Genomic DNA, 18,032 nt, shown 5'->3' on the forward strand with positions numbered 1-18,032 from the left:
GTTTGAAAAAATATCCCAAATAAAAAACAGAATGTCTAAAAATATTAGAAACAAAGTTTTAAAAAAAATCAGAATAATATTATAAGTATCAGAAAATTAACCAAAAATGACCCCAAAAAATGCAAATATATTGCACAAAAACACCAGAAAATAAAGCAAAAAATCCATATGAAATAGACCAATACGAAAAAAATACAAACTATGTAACAAAATGTACAATATTGCAAAATATCAGAATATTAACATCTGAATGTTAGAAAATTTCACCAAACCAAATAATATTAGATACAAATATTATGAAGCAATACAAAACTTTTGACAAAAATATACAAATAAAGTAAATGGAAAAATACACAAAATCTTAGACTAAAAAATAAATGAAATATCCAAAATACAAAACTATTTTGAAAAATAACACGATATAATATATTTTAGTTGAAGGATGTAATCATATGGGCATTGTGGGGCCGTTGTGCTCTTTTTAAACTTTAAACTCAATTTACAAGAAAAACTCCAATATTGACCTGTGCTGAAACAAGGTGGGACTAACAGAGGGGAGGATTATTTGCGCCGAGATCAAACTCCCCTGCGCTAATGTAAACACAAATAAACGCGCTACACTAAAGTCGTATATACCTCCAGTCAAGTGTAACCAAATCTGATTTGTGAGTTAATTCTTTTCGCATTCCTGCACACGTGTGCTTGCTTATCAATGTCGCAGTGGCAAATGTCAGCTCGCTCGGGTTCACCACAACTTGTCACACGAGCGCTACGAAAAAGCCGTCGCGCCAACCGAAATAGCCGTGCGGTAAAAATACGCCGTGAAATGACGATCGGACCAAATCTTCCGTCGGTTGTTTAGCTGTGTGAGCTGATTAGCTGCTCTGAGGCCCCAAACGCCGAGGCCGTAAAGGCTTTCTTTTACTTTGAAACGTTGGGTAAACACTTTTTTACACACATTTAAATGTAGCATATATAATAATCTTTATTTTGTATTTTATTGCATTTTTTTGTGATTGTACAATTGCATAATATTTAGTGCTGTGAAAGTTAAAGCATTAATTTATTAATTAATCACCAAAAAATATTGCATTAGTCATGAATTAACGCAGATTAATCGCACTTAATTTTGACCATAGATGATCCTTTAGCGTGACAGCGGATGGCTACGTTTAACGTAGCACAGGCTGTTTGAGTGATAAACATAATTACATGCATTAAAATAAAGCATTTAATAAATGTTTGCGTATGACATTTAGGATATTTGTTCATGTCAAAATATTGGAGTCATTTTGTCCCCATTTTAAATTATGCAAGTAATTCATTGATTAGAAAAAAGAGGAGGATGAGCGCGTGCAGCGGATCAAAATATAACATTAAATGTCAAAAGAATTAACACATAACCGGTGCTCTTTAAATTTAGCGGGGAACAAAATATTGATAAAAAAAGCCTTTTTTATTAAGTGATTAATCGTGATTAATCAAAATTCTAAGATGTGACTTATCTGATTTAAAAATGTAATTGTTTGACAGCTCTAATAATATTATAGGATTTAATAATGTAATTATTAACATCGTGTGATAGTTGTGTCTTTGTGAAATCTTGTTTTTATCTTTATACAATGCTGACTTGAGATAAGAGTTTAAGTTGTTCCTTAACCACGTTTGTAACACAACTCATCTTTGTCCATTGAATTTAAATGCCATTAATCTGTTCCGGCATTTTCGAAAGAGTAAAAAAAACAAAGCTGTTATTTTGAGATGTGTCAAGTATTTTTTTCCTTCCTAATTAATGTGGTGGAACATTACTGCCATGACGCACACGCTTCAGTCAAGGTAGCTTACGGGAGAGATGCTTATCCTCGGTTACCGCGACAACAGAGGAGCGAAGCCAGGCGTCAAAACACATAAGATGCTAACTAAGTGAGAAGGACGCTTCATTAGGTACACAATGTAATGCTGTCCAACAGGAAAAAATGTGCTTCTTCCATACGTAGTAATGTTGAATATGTTGTTTGAAAGTGAAAGCCTCAATGAAGGTAAGAAAGAAATGCTGAAGATTTCTAGGGTGATGCCGAATGGAAGTGCGTCACGTATGACGCGAGGCCCCGTTGCTTTGGTTTCACTTCCCGTACATGTGGCAGCTTGTCTGCTCATGAATCAACAGCAAGAGGACAAGGAACATTTCTTTCCCCCTGGAAGCTCTGTCAGGGTCGAAAAGAAGGTTGTGTGTGTTTGAACGGGGGGTGTAAGTAAGTGTTTGTGAACGTGGGCCGAGCTACCGGAGTTCATTTATTTAACTGAGTGTGTATAAGTGTGTGTGTGCACGGAGTGAGTGTGTTTAACTGAGTACGCGCATGTTTGCTGTTAAACAGGCCAGCGGCTCATGTTCATCCATGTTGACAAGCGCGGTTGAACATATGTTGTTTATCCTAACGCTGACTCGCTTTGACTCCGCTGAATCATTCATAAAACCTTAAGCACCCCCCCCCCCCCCACCCCTTGTATTGAGGGGGAGTGGCAAGCAGGTGACCCTTGGCTCTTGTTTGCTTTGCATGAATCGCTAGCTCTGTTTGATCAGCTGCCACTTTTCTCCACGTTTGACTCTCACTTTTAGCTAAGCTCGTCATGAACGGCCTCGAAGTAAAGCCTGTAAAGTGAAAAGAAATCTTCTAAATGTGACACACCACAGAAGAATTTTGGTTAAGAACCGCCCAATTTGAATGATGAAATCAGTTGGCAAGTATACAAATCCGTTGTGGAATTTGATGGAGATATGTAAAAAACTACAAAATGTCTGCCGCCCACTCAGTCACATACCGAGAAATGAAATCAGCCTGTGGTCGCGCGGGGGTGACTTCTGAAGAGCTGCAGATGTGTTTCGATTTCACCCGCAAGACCTTAAAAACAACTTTTCGAGCGTTTCGCCAAAGCACAAATCTGCGGTTTCCTTTAAATCACCACAAAAAACACAACAAAGAGCTTTTAGTAGTAGGTACTTTTACATGACATCAACTTTGTAAAAAAAAACTTTTTTATCCAGATTTTAATCCACATGACATTTTCAAAAACAATGCCACACACGCAAAACCAATGTAGTATGCAACTATGCATGCCGGCCACTAGTTGGCGATGTCACAATTTCCAGATGTCATAAAAACACTAATAACATAAAAATTATTTATAATAAGAATTTTTTTTAGCAGAAATTTTCTAGCCTTGTTTGAGGTGATCCTGTCTCATACAAATGGGGGCCCATCTGACCCCACCCCCTGTCCTGTGGGGCCGACACGAGGTGCTTTTGGTACCATCCGGTACCGATCCGGAGCGGAAAGTGCGCGATTACCGCAAGTCATTTCAAGTGGCCATGAAGAACCAAAAAATGAGAAGTTGTATTGTCACTCTCAAGTTACACTTGTCAAATAGTGTAAAGCAGTACAGTGAGTTTGTGATCAACGTGTTTGCCTCACAATTCTTAGGTTCTGGGTTTGAATCTCTGCTCACCTGCCAGCCTAATGAGGACTTCACTCCATATTGATCGTAGTATTGGCGACGGTAATATGTAAATTAGATCAGCTCACATCAGAAATAGGCAACTCACAAAAGATGTGTATGTTTTGTGGACAAGCACTGCAGAGAACTTTTACGTAATGCATCCCCTTTAAAATGAGCTATTGGGTGCGAGTGTGAGATACGGGTTGCCACTTTTAGCAGATGGACACAAGCAGGTGGATCAACGACATGAGAAACTGATGCAATCAGCTGAAACCAGCTGCAAGTTACTTTTTTTGTTCCCCTGGCCGCAACACGTCATCTGGAGAGTCCAAGCCAAACCTCAAATTGTGCGGCGGTGCAGCCCACCCCCAGAAACTAAAAGGTGCGAATCTCTTTAGAAACTTGCAGTTACAATGCTGGAGCGGACACATTTTTTTTTTTTTTTTTCAACTGGAGCATTATTTAGCTTGGTTATTTTAGCGATGTTATGTAACCCAAGCAGGCCGCCTTCCCAGAAGTGAATTACACAAGAGGAAGTTAGCAAAGACAAATGCTGCACTTTTTTTTTTTTTTTACACGGTCACTGTACTCCACTTATTGAGGTCATGTTGACTTACAGACCAACTTTTAAGTACAGCCAATGTTTGGTTGAGAATGCAAATGTGACCTCTGAAGTATGCATATTGCTCATTAACAGGAAATAACTTTTTCTAGGAAATGCCGAAATACGGCAATGAAAATCTACATCATCCAAGGTCTACGAAACGTTAACAAAATGTTAAGCAATAAAATTGTATTAAATATACTAAAATAGGGAGTATTAAATGAATTTAGTTTTACCTTTGCTTAAAAATTTGAATTTTCTTGGCGCACTGATAAAAGACAAAAAATTGCAATGCAGAGTTTATTTGAATGCAGTAAGACTACGAGGAAAGCAGCAAACATTTCAAATCTTTTCATACAGCGACCCAGAAGCAGAATACACAAATAAATAGTATTTCATATTTAAATGACCCCCCCCCCCCCCCAACCCCAACAACTTCCCCCAATTTTCAATACTGGATAGCAATTTAGAAGCGAACTCCATCTCCCATGAGCCATTGCGGCATGGCGAGCGCTACAGACCGGCTGTAAAAGTTAAAGGGAGAAAAGTGTTATACGAGCAGGTGACGTTTAACTATTAGTCTCCACGCTACGCGTTAGCACCGTGCGTCTTCTAATTATTTTGATGGCAAATTGGGAGCATGTTTATACGCTAATGAGTTGGGGGAAGAGTTCATTGGCAAACATGTCGTCCCAGGGGCTCTCAGAGCACAGCGGGGACGACATGTCGCTGAAGGGGGACGGGGAGCCCTCGTATCCGGAGTCGCTGTAGGCGTCCGCCAGGCAGGCTTCCTTATCCAGGACGCTGAGGGGGAGCGAGGAGGCGGCGGCGGCATTGGCAATGCAGAGGAAGTCGTCCATCAGTCTAGGGATGCCCACTTCCTCTGGCTCGTCTTTGACGCACACGTCGTCCTCCTCCTCCTCCACCACCACCACAACCTCAGCGACGGGGAAGGAAGCCATCACGCTCTCGTCGTCGCTTTCCTCGACGTCTTGCATGGCCACCTCTGCCGGCTTGGTGTAAATGTGATCCAAGTGGATCAGTCCATTAAGGGTCTCCAGCTTAGTTGGTGGGGGCCCCAGAGGTGCAGGTGCGGCGGCAGGTACTGGATCCCGCCCACCAACCAAGAGCACCGGCGGCTCCTCGCACTCCTTGTCGCAAGACTCAAGGAAAAGCTCCGGGTCAAGGATGTCCAGAATGCCCAGGAGCAGATCAGACTGGGGAGGAGATTAGCCTGGTCAACTTTCACCCCGTTGCAGCGCTCACTTGGTTAAGCCTCGTTTCAGTTTGCATTGCAAAACATAAGCGTCCACCACATATGCACCCATTTTTATCCATCTCAGTGCCACTTGCTGTTGCCTGAAAATGGCATCACAGTTGCTTGGGTATCGACCAATCACAGCTCAGCAAGTGGCAAAATGGCTACCCTTAAAATTACACCCCCCCCCCCCCCAATTTCAATATACCACCATTCTAAGTTAAAAAAAAAAATTCAGCTTCTTGCTGTTAAGGTAAACCTACCTTTTTATGTTGTTTTAGCTGAAAATCTAAGGCTTTCCATTTTAAAAGATGCCAAAACTGGATCCTATTTACGGTGATCTGGGGTTCTCGGCACACCTACCTCATTGTCTGCAGCATCAGGACCATCTGTATCCATTGGGAAGTTTTCAGGTTTTGGAACTGCTGGGTCTGCACCTTCTGCAGAGGCACACGTAGCCTGAGTGCTGCGGACTCAGAAGACCCGATTCCCAAACCTGCTTCATTCCCATTAGACACAAACACCTGAACCTGAACCAGACAAGGAGAGAGAGAGAGAGAGAAAAAAAGAGATTAATTTGTGTTCAGATAGCTGCCAAAGAAGATGCCTATAAATAACCCGAGTCGCACCTTTTCCTTTGTGTCAACGGTGTCCAACCCAAGTCTTAGCTTCAGCTCATCATTTTCAGTAAGCAGGCTGTGGTTTTTTTCCCGGAAGAGCCGGTTCTCAATGTGAAGCTTTTGGTTCTGGAAAAATGCAGATTACAATACAAGTTTATCCTGCTTACTCTGAAAACAGGTAACAAATTGGGCAGTTAAACTGACAAGACTGCTGACAGCTCTTGCATTCCAGCCAACGCAAAAAGTAAAATACCTCTAATTCTAACTCCAGGACCTGCTGCTCCAGTTCACCCATTTTGGCTTTTTTTCTGTCTCTGGCCGTCTGGGCTGCAACTCTGTTTTTCAGTTTCCTGTGAGGAGGAGGAGGAGGGTGAATACTTGAGTATAAGTGAGGGCATTCTTTCCGTGATGCTAAGTAAGCATTTCAACCCGCCATGTTCCTGCCACGCAGGCAAGTCAAAGTCCTGCCGGGTGGGACCACTCTGGCCAGATAAGCAGGTTTTAAAGTCCATTTGATACAGTCACTCTTTTGGCTTAAATGCAACACTATTAACTAGACAAATAACTAAAAACCTTTTGATTATTTAGGGTGTCGTTAACTTCAGAGAGCATGCTGGAATAGAACATAAAACAATTAAAGACTGTTAAAAGCCCTAACAAATGCAAGGGGGCAGTTTAAAGCCATGGAATATAGCTGAGCTTCAGTAAGAGTTTAAACAAAGATGAGAAAAATATACTACTTCTAATAAAAACGGAAGAAACAAGAGGGAGTACTTTATTACGCTTGGGTTAAACATCACCGCCATTTTGTGTGATTCAATCAATACTGTATGACTGCGCCTGACCCACATTAGTAAAAATTATAAAAGCCAAACCAACGTCATTTCACCCGCCCCCCCCAAAAAAAAAATTATTCAAAGCGAACCTTCTAAGCGATTTCTCCTCGGGGCTCAAGTGTGTGAGCCGCTGCCTTTTGCGCACCGGCGGCCCCGCCGAGCTGCTCGACTCGGAGTCCGACGACGCCTGGTTGGAGGCGGACGGCAGGACCACCGAGATGGGGCGGCCGAAGCTCGCCGTCGCGGTGCCGCCGCTCTGCTTCCCGGAGATAAGGAGCAGTTTGTGGGCGCCCCCGCTCGTTGCCGTTACCATCACCATGTTCTCGGTCTCCGATCAACCTTCTCCCAAAAATAAAAATAAACAACCCGAGGGATCTTTCTGTGGCCGCGGTGATATTCTTCTTCTGACAGACGGGCGACAGCCTCGGCGATTTTTCTACTATCGTGGTGATACCTGATAGGCTGGAGAGGAAGTCGACGTCACTGCCTTACAGCTTGTGATTGGACAAGGCGCTTACTTAATTTGCATTTCTACTTTCTTCCTCTTGCAAAAGACGAATTCCTCCAAATCTTGTCTTCAAACCTAAAAACAACAAGCCCATAAAGGATAGCTATAATTATTATTATTTAAATGTGTTTCATGATATAAGAATCTGTTTTGGAATGTAGTAGGGGAGATTCACTTAGTAGAAAGTGATGCAAGCTACTTAGGGGAGGGGGAGGGGTTATTTGAGTACATTGGAATGTAAACCAAAGGCGTTGGTTGCATCATATGGGATTTTCCTGGACAAGTACCCAAACACGCTGTGAAATATGATAACAAATACGTCAAAATATAAATATTGACACTTTAATCATAATGCACATTAACAAAATAAAAATGTTTAAAAATATATATTAATACAGTACATTTATATAACAGATGAATGACCTATGAAAAACCTATTATTGTATTGAACTGATATTTAGAGACTAGCACGAGATGATATAAAATACCTATATCATGTAAAAATATATATATCCCGATTTGGTATGGTACGCAATGACTTTTTTGTTGCCATTATAATGCGTTTGAATGAATTTGTCAATACTGTAAAAGTGTAAATGTGCCATTTTCTTCTAACATATACAGTATCTCTCCAATTAGACGATTTGATACCATTCTTGGTATATTTCAAAATGGAATGATTTGGTTCAATTCGATGCACTGGCATCTTTTAAATAATAAACGATTTTCTGGTTAAAAACCTTTTCTTGTTAACAGCCCTAATATATGCATAGGTAGATATTGGCAAATCATTATTCAGTACCTTGATACCATCGGAAGCAAATCGTGATGTAATGTCCATCCCTGTATCGTGATCAGGGTTGGGGAATCTAGATCCAGAAAGTAGGTAGGCAGGTAAACGAGCTCGTATAAGCACCTTTTGAGTAGAAGCACCAGTGGCTAAAGTCAAACTGTTTCAGGGTTTGTTCTCTCTGGACCTGGATTCCCCAACCCTGATCGTGCTACTATCGATATGGTGAATTCATCGGCACTGCTAAATCACTGAAAAACATACTTTATTTTAGCAGATCGTGACATCGGTGTATTGAGTCTCTGTATTATACAATCTTGCAATACTATCGATAGCCTCTTACGAATTGGAACCAAAATTGGAAATTTATTGTACATATCATCAATCAAATTGAAAGGTTTTTGGTGTGGCACATTCAGGCTGTTTTGCTCTGCGTGATTACTTTATAGCAATGTCGTAAAAAGTATGTCATTGTTACACGATCATTGTTAATGTTCAGGAAAGCCTGCTTTAAATTCCTGACCTCATGTCTAGTTTCCTCCTTGTTTTTGACATTTTTTTCTTTCATAACTTCCTTTTGTTTATTTGCAGAAATAAACTGACAATTAAATGTAAAGTAGGTCAAAATAGTTTTGTTGCAGCATTCCGTTTAACTTTGACCGTTTTATAAGTATCGGCGCATGACATGAAGGTGTTTGATTCTGTCAACAAGGACGCAGCGCCCCAGATAAAAGCGCTTTCTATCATTCAGCAGCCAATTAGAAAACAAACACTTCAAACAAGCTTGCAATGCCCTCAAACAAGAATCCATGTTTTCCCAACCCAGCAAGCAAACGTTTGCCGAGCTTTGGATCCAATCCATTTCTAAGGAGCGGAACATTCAACAGTAAAGCAGCACTTTGGCACTTTGGGTGAAGTGTTAGCTTTTGTTATGTCGCTCAAGTGCAGCAGAATGCACCAAAGTCCTTTTAGTCATAGTGTGAAACACAATATCAGACATCACAACGTTGATGACGAACCATTTTTGGTCACTGAAGTAACAAATTCCTAACATTTGAAAATACGTAGTAAAAATTTTTTTTTTTTAACAAAAACAGTATAAAATTAATCCTAAAATTGTTAATTAGAAAATAATAAAACACTCATCATAATAAATACATAAAATTAAAATTGAAAAAGTACCATGGTAAATAAATACACCATAAAAGACAATATTAGACACAAAATAGCAAAAATAAAAAGATCACAACTTGTAATGTATAATACTAAAACATGATATAGTAATTATCACCATATGACTAAAAATATAGCATATATAATGGTCAACAATATTTAAAAAATTACAAATAGTTGATAATAACTACAATAATGCAAAATTAAGACTGAATAAATGTTTGTTTCCCATATTTTTATAGTAATAACAGCAAAATGCTGTTACACAAGTTTTTGTTTTGTTTTGTTTTTAAGCCGCTTGCTTCTCCTTGTTTAACTGCAAACAAGCTCACATATGAGGACGCGCTTGCATGGCCGTAAAGGCACAAAGTCCACAAAACCTTCAAAGCCTTGTTGGTCGAGTGAACGGCAGCAGAGCATTACAGGCTCCTCTTTGCTGTTTGACCGGTTCTTTTAAGTACATTTAAGTGCAAGTGGAACTCCAAGCACGGACGTGTGTTAAACAATATGTCTCAGGTCAACTTTAAATGTGTGTTTTTTTTATTTTTTTATATCAGTAGCACTACTAAGTTAACATTTAAAGTTATATACAGTAGCCCGAGGACTTCTTTGACAGATTGAATGCTAATTAGCGACTCATGAATGTTTGTTTCCGTTGTTTCACTTTGGAAAAAGTAGGCCTGTCATTTGTAGTGGATGTCGCTAATTCGAACTAAGCATTTGCATTTTGCAGCTGCGCTATTTCACACTTTGCTTTGTTGAAGTTAGAAAAAAATAGACCTTTTATTTGGAGCGTACATTTTTGCGGATAAAATGCTAATAAGCAGGCACATTCTAGCATCTGTAGCCCACTCTTGAACTCTCAACTTTATTTAAATAGTTTTGGTTGCTTCACTTCACACTTTACAAAAGTGATGTCGCTGATTGCCGAAAGGATAATTAGCTAGCTAACATTGTAGCATTTGTAGCTCACTTTTCAGTCTTCATTTTGTTGTTTAGTTTGTTGTGGATGTCTTTTGAGCGACAAAAGGCTAACTAAGTAGCATATTTCAGCATTTGTGCCTTGTTGTTTGTGACTGTTTTGGTTGTTTGACTTTTGATTAACAATTTCCAGCGGATGTTTCTGACAAATGAAATGCTTGCTAGCTAGCACATTTGTAGCATTTGCTCACTATTTTAATCTTTACTTTGTTAAAGCAATTGTTTCACTTTGAAAAAAGTAGGCCTCCCATTTGTAGTTACAATGCTAACTAGCTGGCACATTTTAGCATTTGTAGCTTATTTAACTTTATTGAAATTGATTTCACATTGGAATAAGAAGGTCCCTTAACAAAATTATTTCTTTGTTCTACAATTTTTGTTAAGTAATCCTGTGTTATGTTCTTCATCAACGTTTCAGTTGATTCAATTTCCCCAAGAAATATACGCCTTCTCATCAAGCGGTTTCCTCAAGAAATAAATTACAAATAAAATAAATTGAAAAAAAGTAGGCAAAATATAATTGTGTGGTAAAGGTGAAATTTCCACTCATCTTGTGATGGAGCTATCATTTTGTCATATAGAGTCTATTTTACTTGAGTTCAGTGTTAAGTGTAGAGTGTGAGTATTTAATGAATGGTTAAACGTGCACACTCAAATGCAAATAACAGAGGCGGGTATCCTCCCTTGGGCTCAGAGTTGGCGTGTGTGTGATTACAAGTGGGGCGTTTCCTCACAATAGACCAATCCCAAAAGCTAGTGAGTGGGTGTCAAAAGGTATAAATAGACAAAAAAAAAATGTAATTTAAACGTATTGTCGTAAAATGTTTAGAAAAAGCTATAAAGAAAAACCCTGGAATGTACAATTTATGTTTGGAACTGCAGTATGAAAAATTCAGCATGCCCGCTGCTGCTTCACTCCAGTCAGTGTTATCTCGCCTGGTGAATATTATTGTGTTTAATTAAAAGGATGGTAGCAAAATATTTTGAAAGCTCCACAAAACTAGAAAAAAAAAAATCTTGGAATATCACTTTATTGAACGTTATTTCATTTATTGATAATAACAATAGTAATATTAACTAAATATATAGTTCATACTGATAAAACTAAAATATTTACAGTAAGCATGCAGAGAAACTGAATTTAAAAAACATTATTTTTAATCGGCAATATAATGATAGTAGTAAGTAAATAAGCGGATACGCGGAATTGAAGACGGAACGGAAAGTAAAAATGCAGCAAATTGTAACTACAGTAATATGGAAAATAATGTAAGTTGAATTAGTGAAATATCTTGGCAAAAGCCACAAAGCTATGAAAATCGATTTAGTGTCTGCAAAGCTGTTGATTGAATTAAGAGGCATTAAACAGAGCCTCCCTCTCAGTAAACAACAGCCAGGCGGGGTGTGTGTAAACTATGGCACATATTGTGTAGCGGTGGGCCCGCCCTGGGACAGAGCCCAGCTGGAGGAATAAGCGGGCGGGGTGGGGGGGTGCTCATTTTGTTTACCTTACTTCTTTTCACATTCTGCTCCCGACCCACAATGCACTGGGATGTTGTTTGCTGGGCCTGCGGGTTTCCCACAGCCTCTGTATGGACAGTACAGTACAGCAACTCCGTCCCTACACTTTATTGGGTCTCAGTAACACGACCATGGTGAAACAAATGGCTTTCAAAGGAAGCTGGCGGTCTAAACTGGGTTAAGGTTTCAAAACCGGTTTTGAATGTGTCATTCCTTCTGGTGTTCTATCCTTGCCCCTCTCTCCATGTCTTATTTCCTTTGCCCTTGTTTGTCCTTTTCCTTCTGTTCCTGCGTTCATGCATCCTTCATTCCATCCATCCAATTATTTTATTTGTCCTTGCTTGCTTCTTTACTTCCTTTTCCCATCCATCTATCCCTTCTCACTTTCATACTACCATTGTTTTTCCTTCCTTCCTTGCAGGCTCCTGGCCGAATGGCAAAAGTTATATGTCATGCGGCTATGTTGCCCTCTGGTGCTTAGAGCTAGCAACTACAACATTTAGTGTAGCTCTAACAATAGCATGAGTGTGCCAAAAACAAAAATAAATCCAAATAAAGATGCTAAAATGCAACTTATTGAAGCAGTTTATCTTTGTATACAACAATAAACAGACATTGAGTGTTAGATTAGCAATGGGTATAAAATAATTTGACGTCGGAACGTGTCACATTTGATACTAAAAGCGAATTATTTTAGCATTGTTTAAAAATAAATAACCGGTGGCAGTTGCTGTCAGCTTTGTGTTGATACTAGGACAAGTAATAGTCAGCATCGACATGGTAGCATTCTACTTTACCTATGACAGTAATCTTATTTTAGCATTGATAATACCAACAGATGTGACTGACTTAGCTAATTAGCCCATCTTAGCATTGTTGCTGGAAATAGATTAGTTACAATTACCTTAGCATTGACACTATTAACTCTAAAGGATTAATGATGTCATGACAATAATCCAATCACTTTTTGTACATATGTAGCGATAGTAATAACTGTCACTGTCCTCATCAAAAATTCCAACCAAACATTGGAGGATTCTCACATTCTCATAACAAGAATCCTATTGATTTATTGTGTCCTAGTGAAAATCTTACTGATTTTAAACTGCACATTTATTAAACACACAGTACTGTTGCCCACTATTCTTAGTGACAGTAACTATTCAAACAGTACTCAATTGACCCTTTGTTGCAACTGACGTTATTGCTTGAAGCCAGAATGATGATGATGATGATGATGAAGAAGGGGCCTCCCATAAGGCCGCATGTCATTGCATAAAGCAATTAGGGGAGGATGGATGGTGGGAGGATGGGGGATACACTATTGGGGCCCCTGGGATGATGATGTGAGATGATTTTCTCATGATGACAATGTGGCGTGTTGCATGTTTACCGTGATGTCACCACTCCAACTCGACTGGGAACGTGTCATGACATCAATAATGAGTAGAACAAGACGGGCAGTGACTGTGACAGTGAGCTTAGCGTATTTTAGCATTGATACCACGAGTCAATGGTTTAGAGTTCAACATTTCATCTGGAAACTCGAGCGTAGACGTGAGTTTAGCTCAAAGGTCATGTAAGGTAAATTTGGGGATTTGTTTCTAAAGATAATTGCTGAAATCGTGCAAAGATTGAACAAAAAACAATGTACGTACTGAATTGTTGAGCTATACTGTTAAACTCTTTTCATCAAGCCAAGTTACGCACTTGGTCTTTCTGGCATGAGGCGGCTTTTGGACATTAAATATTTTTTTTCCAATTAACATTGATGGAAACAGATATTAGTTTAATGTTTATACTTCAAACAGACCGAGATTATTACCCAATTATTTTCCTCTTCGTAAAAAAGGCAGGTGATAATTTAGCATTGATAATAGGCTACATATAAAAATAAGCAAATAGTGACTGCGGGATAGTAAATGGATGGATGCATTTAGCAGTTAGCTTAGCATTGATTAGAAAACAGGTAATGACAATTTGTTAAATTTATCTTGTATGTTAAAATGTCACCAAGTTCCAGAAAGTTTAGATAAAGTGAGATAAGTTTAACGTTGATACCACAAAAAGGAAGTGACGGTTAGCATATTTGTAGCATTGCTACAGATACCAAATACAGTGTTCCCCTGCATAATCACGTTTTTTCAATTATCCTTTTTATGGGTTTGTACTGTATCCTTACTGTAATGCCCTCACATGTGGGAAAGGAGAGCCAAGGTTGGCACTGTTACTTAAAATAGATGGAAAACTCAGAGCACAACAGTGTGGCCTTGCAACAAGTGTGTCTTATTCAGTCATGCAACAGAGGGCAGCGTTATCCCAAAAGTGGAATCGTCTTTGCCTGAGTGAACTTTTCAACTGTCTGTGCTCACTTATGATGATTGATGATTATTCTGAAAAAAATATTTGGAAAAAGACCTGAATTAACACAAAAAGCCAATTTATATTTATTATTGTTTATTTATAAAATAATTGGAACAATTATGAAAAGCGGTAAAGTAAGTGTGTTGTAGTAGTGGCACAATGAGCCTCCTTAACTCTTCACTATAGCAATGTGATTGAAAATTAGTCCTGTGCAGATGTTTTTTTTTTCATAGGTGGAATGGGAAGAAAAAAGAGCAATTTTTTCTTGAAATTTTTACACAAATTGTAGTTTATGTGAAAAACATTATTATCAATACGAAAAAGAGATGAATTAGGTCAAACTTTGAGTCCCAATTAAGGAGGGCCTCCTTCACTAATAGCAATGTAATTGCAAATTAACTCTGTTAAGTGTTTTTTTTAAGGTAAAACGGCAGGTAAAGGTGATAAGTGAGCCTAGGATAAGGCTTATATGCTAAACTATTTACAAAATATGAAGTCTATATGTGAACTATTCCTGTTATGATAAACTGAATTAAGTAAAATAGAGTCAGACTTTTGCAACTTCAAACCAGGAAGTGTGCACAGGAATGCCCCTTTAAACTTGGAGATCCATGTTGCGAAGTCGGGGGGAAAAAAGGACCCCGACATTACCAACCGGCCATCACTCGACAATAGAGACACAAACCATGAATGGCAAATATAATTTACACAATTCTAAACAAATGTATCTCTTTTTTTTTTATTACATTAATTATTTATTCGAAGGAAGTAACTTCACAAACCCAACGTGATTTGGACTGACTGCGTTAACCAGAACAACAGACAATTGATTGGAATCAGCCATCTTTGTTATTTGATTAGCCTCAAATGTTTTAATATCGTTAGGAGGACAATCAGAGTGGGATTAATCAGACTTCCCGCCTTCCTCGAATGCAGCATTAACTCGATGAAAGGACGCTCTCCACTCATTGAAAAGCATTAGATTTTGGATTGTTGTAATTTGATTTGTGAGGATTATTTTGATTTCAAAATGTGATGAAATGTTGTTTGACTACTATAACAATCTGCCTGGTTTGTATTGTAGTCACAGGCTAAAACAATACAACATACCGTTTGTTTTCACCGTGTAAGGTGCGGAAATATTAGAAAGGCCCGGATGTTTGGAATTGGCAATAGTTAATTTGATTGAAATAAGTCTTGTTTTGGTTGAGTTTTCTTTTAAGGTGGAATGACAGGTAAGGGTCACAATCGAGCTAGAATTAAGAGTATACTATGAATATTTTTATTATTATAAAATATTACATATTATGTGTAAACTATTCCTGTTATTACAAAAGGCGCATCACACTAAGTCAAACTTTTATCCCAGTGACGTCCCGGCTGACGAGTGCCTCCTTAACAAACCGAGTGCTGGCACTTGAGCGTGAAAGGGGGCGGGGCCAGAAGCCTTTTGGGAGGGAGAGAAGAAAAAAGTTAGAAAAAAAATCACGTGTTTGAGATCAAAGGAGATCCGCTTTGTAGAGGAGGGCGGGGGGAGGAGGGAGGGGTGAGAAATAAAGGGGGAGGAGGAGGGGGCAAGCGAGGAACGGAGGGGGAGGAGGCTTGAGCAGCAGCCAGTGTCATTGACAGACTCTCAGTGGTGAACTAAACACGCTCCCCCGGTGTGTTTCCGCACATTTTCGCTCCTTATCCCCCCCTCCCCTAAAAAAAAAAAAAGAAAAAAAGGAAGAAAAAAAAATCTTATTTCGGCGCATCGCACCACTGGCTCGCCTCGCGTCGGACATGCCGTTCCGCTCGGCGCCGCTGATCCAGCCGGCGAGATGATAACGACGACTACCGCGACTACCCGGACGACTACCAGGACGATGCTGCTGCTGATGCCGACGGTGGTGGCACCGTGGCGGGGCGGTTCGGAGCGGGACCACCCTCACCAGTACCATCACCAACATCCCGGCTCGTCGGCGGCGGCGGCGCTGCTCTTCCTCGCCGCCGTGCTGGCCGCCGAGCCCCGTGTCGCCCTCGCCAAGGATACGGCCTATGTGGAGGTGGTCCTGTTCGAGTCCAGTGCCAACGGGGATTACACCACGTACACGACGGGCTTGCAGGGACGCTTCTCCAAGGCTGGAGCCACCATCAGCGCCGAGGGGGAGATCGTCCAAGTACGTGTCAAGTGTCTCGAAACACGCTGCTTTCTAACTTTACCTTGGCGGAGGTTGACAGGAGCGCGTGCGCTCGCGCGTGCGTGTCCATCCATGCTTGCTTGTGTGTGTATGTGTGAGGATGGTACTACTTTGCAGCCCCAATGCGGTCACAAGATGGCTCCTATCTGGTGGAATTCATTCACGCTGGCAACTTTTTTTTTCGTTTGTTATCCCACGAATAGTTTGTCAAGTTTATTTTTGTGGTTTGTGCACTTTGGGTGCACGCACGGGGTGTTTGGCGTGGTGCAAAAAAAAAGAAAGAAAGAAAAAGTTTGTTGTTTTGAAGTTTTTTTTTAAGGGGGGTCTACTTCCGGCGTTGCACACAGAAAACACCATGGTGCGTTCAGGTGCGCAAGATTTAGTTTTAATTTGAGCTTGTTCAAAGAAACGCTTTTTGCTGCTGTCGTTGGGTTGATAGTGCCTCGTAAACATTTGATTAGAGGCCGGATTTTGGAGTTGATCATTGTTGCAATGCTTGTAATGTAGTGCATCATATTTAATGACTAGACTACACCTCTTAATTTACATGACATTTATTGTTGTTTAACATATTTATCTTATCTTTACTGTCTATACACCTCAAATGTACCATTCTATTTAACAATAATGCGCCTAGAAGGTAGCATATTGACATCACGTGATGTCTATCCACATTTAATTATTCAATGCCTCCTATTATTATTATAAACATCTAATGTATCATATTTATATATTTATTTTCTTAACATATATAGCTCAAATAATTGACCATATTTGCATTGAACACACCATATGCAATGGTGCGTTCAGGTGCTCGACTTTTTGTTGCAGTAACTTTCAATTTTTTTTTCTTGCCTCATGGACTTGGCCACCATTGCGTTGAAAGTGCCTCGTAAATCTCGGATGTTGCTTCACAAATATTTGATCGGAAGCTCGATTGCAGGGCAGATAAGGCTTTGAAATGGTTGTAATGTTTGTCGTAATGCTTTGATGCTTGACTTGCATGGAGAACATACCTGCACAGTTTTGAAATGTAGGTCGTGGTATGTATGCTAAGAAACAGGAGGAAAAGGCCTAGAAACTGTAGAAAACACGACATTGAACACATCAGCAAGTGCAAACAACAATGTAAAAGGAATGACGTTTTTTTTTTGTGAGTGTGTGTAGAGCATTTTTTCGAGTGGTTTGCTTAGCTTAGTTTAGTTTAGCATCGTTTAGCAGCTACACTGCAGGTGCCCAATTAAGTGCCCATGTAGGGACAATTTGGTCTGTTTACATCTCTGCACAGATCACGTGTAAACCGTCACGTGAAACTATTTTCTTGTTGCCTGTGGAATATTTACACCATATTTAATCTCTCTGTACCATCTTTAAATTGTGTTTAAGGACAATACACATCAAATCATAATCCTCTTTTATTAATTATTAGTAGCATTATATATCATGAAATAATAGATTTCTGGTGTACCACATTAAATCATATTTAATAGTTATGTACCTTATTTACATCATGCGATGTCTATATTGACTATTTACATAATAATGAATATCAATACACCTCTAATTGGCCATATTTACATCATCTAGTATGTATTGTGTTTATATTGCATATTTGCACCATATTTATTTTTCATGTAGTGTATTTCGTTAGTAATGTCTACATTTCTACTTTACCATGTTTTACCGGTGCATATCTAACGGT

The 18,032-nt window shown here is 39.4% G+C and overlaps 2 protein-coding genes across 4 annotated transcripts in view; one reads left to right on the plus strand and one right to left on the minus strand.

The window, feature by feature from the left end:
• Window positions 1-18,032, plus strand: part of znrf3 (zinc and ring finger 3) — an 83,126-nt gene that overhangs the window by 2,078 nt on the left and 63,016 nt on the right. For 2 of the 3 annotated variants that reach the window (XM_077560585.1, XM_077560586.1), the window contains exon 1: window positions 15,739-16,309. The exons of the other annotated variant lie outside the window; for it this stretch is intronic. In XM_077560585.1, coding sequence (XP_077416711.1) covers window positions 15,971-16,309 — 339 coding nt within the window. In that variant the 5' untranslated portion in view covers window positions 15,739-15,970. Of the gene's footprint in view, window positions 1-15,738; window positions 16,310-18,032 lie in introns of those variants that run through there. 3 annotated transcript variants of the gene reach the window in all.
• Window positions 4,386-7,242, minus strand: xbp1 (X-box binding protein 1). Its single transcript, XM_077560689.1, is given in 6 exon segments — window positions 4,386-5,316; window positions 5,721-5,795; window positions 5,798-5,887; window positions 5,987-6,103; window positions 6,231-6,327; window positions 6,903-7,242. Coding segments are annotated over 6 exon segments (1,182 nt in total). The 5' UTR covers window positions 7,133-7,242; the 3' UTR covers window positions 4,386-4,743.

This window comes from Vanacampus margaritifer, chromosome 3 (assembly GCF_051991255.1).
Source record: "Vanacampus margaritifer isolate UIUO_Vmar chromosome 3, RoL_Vmar_1.0, whole genome shotgun sequence".
Classification (NCBI taxonomy): Eukaryota; Metazoa; Chordata; class Actinopteri; order Syngnathiformes; family Syngnathidae; genus Vanacampus; species Vanacampus margaritifer.